The 5154-nt window shown below is 34.8% G+C and overlaps 1 protein-coding gene across 1 annotated transcript; it reads left to right on the plus strand.

Moving 5' to 3' along the window:
- The first annotated feature begins 1926 nt into the window (after nucleotides 1-1926).
- Nucleotides 1927-4385, plus strand: LOC106313404. Its single transcript, XM_013751205.1, has 7 exons — nucleotides 1927-2374; nucleotides 2538-2624; nucleotides 2703-2963; nucleotides 3042-3206; nucleotides 3282-3335; nucleotides 3441-3587; nucleotides 3685-4385. Exons 1-7 carry the CDS (start codon nucleotides 2198-2200, stop codon nucleotides 4060-4062), a joined length of 1269 nt encoding a protein of 422 aa, XP_013606659.1. The 5' UTR covers nucleotides 1927-2197; the 3' UTR covers nucleotides 4063-4385.
- Nucleotides 4386-5154: the final 769 nt, after the last annotated feature.

The following is a 5154-nucleotide window of genomic DNA, read 5'->3' on the forward strand; positions in this document are numbered from 1 at the left end:
ATGAAAATATTTTAAAAGTTAAAAATAAATAGGGTTAGTTATCAACTTTTATAAACAAAATGTATCTTTTGTAAAATTAAAATAGAATCTTTTGAGAATATTCCTTTATAGAGGCAAAAATAGAGAAATACATTGGAGAAAAACTCATTTATATTTTAGAGATGCTTTATTTTAAAGATAAAAATAGGAGAATACATTGGAAATGGTCTGACAGGTGGTGCGGTGCGGGACGGTTGGTTACGATTCGGAGCCTTAAGATGTAGCTAATAAAAAGAATAAGCTAGATTAGTCAAGTAGCATCATGGGTCAAACAAATATTTTAAAATTTTACTGATAAAGTTGACGCTTTGTGCTTGTGCAGGACTTTGTTCTCGTTTCTTTATTTTTCTTTATTAACATCGTTCGATACGATGTTTTAGAACTTATTCGTTTCAAAATCATAATTTTAAAGAGGAATATATGCTTGAAAAGTACGCAAGTTAAATTTTTTTTATTTAATCTATGGTTTTTCAACGTTAAGACAAGGTCCACCAAACTTAGTGATAAGTTAGTTAGATGCAATTTAGAAACTTATGTATTTTGGTTTGAAGCTCTTTGGAGGCATCGACTACCTCGCCATGACTCCACCTAGGCTCCACTCGCATCCTATTTCATACTGTATTGTTTTTACAGTAATTAGATTAACTAGGCATGGGCATTCGGGGTTCCAATCGGGTTTCGGTTAAGTCCAATTGGGCTTCGGTTTTTCGAGTTTATCAAAATCATCTCCATTCGGGTTATATGAAAATTCGGTTTGGGACCGGTTCGGGTTCTATCGGGTTCGGATCGGGGTTAGTAAATCTTCAAAAAACTGGTACAAACCGATGTACTTTCGGGTCCGGGTCTCAATCGGTTCTTCGGTTTAAATGTACCTGATTTATATCTACTTTGTAACGAAAAAGTAAGTAAAATCGGTTCTTTTGTTTTAAAATACTTGATTTGTACATATTTTGTAAGCAAAACATAAATAAAATCGGTTCAAAAAAAAGAAAGAAACATCAAATGTGATCAAATCAAGTGAAAGGTAAACATAGTTATTGATCGAAAGAAAACCAAATAAATGAAAGCATAAAACGAAAACCAAGTTCTCATGAAATGAAAAACATTATTTAATAAAAACAAAACCAAAATCTAAAAACTTCAACTTTCAACCGCTACCTTCAACCATCAATCTTCATATAATAGATAATTATTTTAGATGTTCAATATATTTTGAATACATATTAGGAATTGAAATCATGTTCGGTACAAGTTCTTCTTGAAAATTTTGAATGTTTCGGATACTATCGGGTATCCATTTAGGTTCGGATTCGGTTCAGATAACCCGAAATACCATAAAACAAGATCAATTAGATATTTATGCCGGGTTCAGATCGGTTCGGATTCATTTTTATTGAATCGAGTTCGGTTCGGGTTTTTTGGTTCGGTTTATTTACTCAGCTCTGATGTTAACCTTATGGTGAAACTAATTTCTTACCATTTAACTAAAGACATCAATCTAACTAATTTTTCAAGCATATACCGATTGATAAAATCATTTTTACCAACACTCATGCAACTTTAGCGACGAATGATTCATTTTTATACACATGTATTTTTTACCTTTAATGGTTTATCATTAAACAAACAATCATTTGAATACCCATTAAACACAAAATCATTTGAATACCCATTAGAGAAAAGTTGAGGGGAATTTCCGAATGATTTATAAATACGGTTTCTTTATCGTAATTATTTACTTTAAGGGGCCATAAAAACATATTTTCAACAGTTACTTTTGGAAAACACAATATTTTCAACACATCAATTTGATTATTTTATTAGTTGGGGTTTACGTTTACTACTCATAACTGTGTATTTAAGGGTTAACTAAAAGGGGAGAGAGAGAGAAAGTGGGTGACAAAAAGTGGAGTCTTTTCATCATCAAACGAGAGAGAGACCCATTTCAATGTCGCCACAGAATCACTCTTGTTAGTGTAGTAGTGGGTTACAGAGTAAATGGTCTAGTAGAAGAAGATAGATCGATAAAGGTGTTAGCTTTTTTCAAAAAAACATCACCAAATAGAGAGCTTTCTTAGATAAGTGAGAAGCATACCCAAATCTTCTTCCTCTATCTCTCTCCTTCTCCTTGTTGGCTTTTAGAATTAAGAGGAGGAAGATGAGTGCTGCGGCGCATTTTAGCAACGACAGGGTTTACAAAGGGTTTCTTGTTTGGCTCTGCTTCTGGGGATGGCTCTCTCTAACATGCGCAGGGAGGCTCAGTGTCTCAAGTCAGAATCTCCAAGTGCACAAACACTTGAAACGATTGAACAAGCCAGCCGTTAAGAGCATTCAGGTTCCTACCTTTTTCCTGGAAACTTTTGTTCCACCCTTTAGTTGTTAGTAAGAAAATGTAGGAAGAAAGTTGGAAACTTTTGATTACTATGTGAAGTTTTGAACTCCAATTTGATTCTATAGTTTATTTTGTGTGTGTTTGTGTGTGGTATTTTTGCAAACAGAGTCCAGACGGTGACATAATAGACTGTGTTCACATATCCAAACAACCAGCTTTTGACCATCCTTTCCTCAAAGACCACAAGATTCAGGTAATCTTTGTTTCAGCATTTGCCTCAAATTCACACTATCTTTTTGCCTATGTCTTAGCATATTATGTTTTTAAACAGATGAATCCTAGTACCACCCCTGAGTTGCTGTTTGAAGAGAACAAAGTGTCCAAGAAACCAAAACTAGAGAGAATCAATCCAGTCACTCAGTTATGGCACCAGAACGGGGTGTGTTCCGAAGGGACAATACCAGTGAGGAGGACAAAGAAAGAGGATGTTCTGAGAGCAAGCTCTGTCAAACGTTACGGTAAGAAGAAGCACCGAACAGTTCCTCTGCCGCGTTCTGCTGATCCTGATCTCGCCAACCAAAGTGGTCATCAGGTAGATTTTTTGATTCTTTTACCTACATGCCTTCTTCTGAGTTTCTTGGTCTAAAATTTCTCTTTGTGGTGGAACTAGCATGCAATAGCTTATGTGGAGGGAGGCAAGTTTTACGGGGCTAAGGCGACAATAAATGTATGGAAACCTAAAGTACAAAGCCCAAATGAGTTCAGCTTGTCTCAGCTGTGGATTCTTGGAGGTTCTTTTGGTCAAGACCTCAACAGCATTGAAGCTGGCTGGCAGGTAACCCACCTATTTAAACCCATACCACTTTAACTTCTTTCCATTACATCTTTGACATATATTTACAAATCACAGGTTAGTCCGGATCTCTATGGTGATAACAATACAAGGCTGTTTACATACTGGACGGTATGCTCTACAACCACTCAACTTCCCTTCAGTTTCTGATGATTCTTGCTGTGTATTTTGGGCTGATAAGGTTTCATTCTTTTCTGTATATGGAACAAACAACAGAGCGATGCTTATCAGGCTACTGGCTGCTACAACCTCCTTTGTTCCGGTTTTATACAAGTCAACAGCCAAATAGCAATGGGAGCAAGTATCTCTCCCGTCTCTGGCTTCCATAACCCGCAGTACGATATCAGCATTACCATTTGGAAGGTATAAACCATACATACCTTTTCATGGAACCCTTAAACGTGAATCGCCTTTTTGTCCCCAAAGTTAAGATGCTAACTTTGGAACATTTTGCTTGTAGGATCCAAAGGAAGGGCACTGGTGGATGCAGTTTGGAGATGGGTATGTGTTGGGATACTGGCCAAGCTTTTTGTTCTCCTACTTAGCGGACAGTGCATCGATAGTGGAATGGGGCGGGGAAGTGGTGAACATGGAAGAAGACGGTCACCACACAACCACGCAAATGGGAAGCGGTCAGTTTCCGGATGCAGGGTTCTCAAAGGCGAGTTACTTTCGGAATATTCAGGTCGTTGACAGCTCTAATAATCTGAAGGAACCAAAAGGGATCAACACTTTCACTGAGAAATCGAATTGCTATGATGTTGAGGTTAGTAAGAATGATGATTGGGGGCATTACTTTTACTATGGAGGTCCTGGAAGAAACCCTAACTGTCAGTAGAGGATGAACAAAAGAAAGAAGATGTAGAGGAATACTTGTGCTGGATTCTTACTTGATGTTTAAGTGAAGTGTAGAAAGATCGTTTTTGTTGATTTTTTCCTACACTTTACTATCTGTTTTGTTTTCCATGGACGTTGTTTTTCTTCTTCTAGGTTTTGATTAGGTTTTAGTTTTGGTTTCGGGGTTTTTATTTGTTACTTGTGTTTGAAGAGAACACATTTGTCTGTAGTTTGTAAGTGTGAAACTGTGTGAAACTGAATTTGGTTGTCTGGTCTCATTATAACCTTAAAGACAAGAATGCTGCGGACCTTTGGTTTGTTTTAGAGTCTTCCTCTTATTGCATTTGCTTATGAAATGAATGGAAGTTTGATTCAGTGTACCAACTAATTATATCTGTTAATCATTGAATTATCAGCAATTAATGATTCATTTTTCATGACATTACATGAACTAAAAAAGACATAAGAGCATCTCCATAACACACTCTATAACTTTAAATATGAAGTTTTTTACTTTCCAAAAATTTGAAGTTTTGAGAAGTGAAATTCTATTTTTGAAGTTTCACTACTCAAAACTTCATATTTTTATTTGCATTTTGATCCATACAATTACACGTCACATTTATAATTCATAAATATTTTCTTGTTTATTGTTTTAATCCTTATAAAAATTATATCTCATAAATATTTTAAGTTTTGTTTACAAAATTTATGTTTACACATAAAATTAAATAAAATTTTAAAATATTTAAAACTAGATTTAGATAACAAAAATATACAAAAAAACTTAACAAAAAAGCTTTTTAAAAATTACACGAAGACATAACTATTACAGAAATTTAAATATTACAACAACACTAATAGTCATGTAAGTTTGATCCGGAACCTTCAAAATTTTCAAATATTGTCCAATTTTTATTGTGTAACTGAAGATGGTTGTTGTTGTCGATGATGATGATGTCTTTTCGTACAATTCTTTCTTGTTCATATTGAATATATTCACGAGTATTAATATCATCGATAAAAGTTAGTCTTTTAGCAATATTTTATGTTTTTTCACTTTTTTGTTTTGATCTAATGTATTTACAAGTAT

The sequence above is a fragment of the Brassica oleracea genome, chromosome C9 (genome assembly GCF_000695525.1).
Source record: "Brassica oleracea var. oleracea cultivar TO1000 chromosome C9, BOL, whole genome shotgun sequence".
NCBI lineage: Eukaryota > Viridiplantae > Streptophyta > Magnoliopsida > Brassicales > Brassicaceae > Brassica > Brassica oleracea.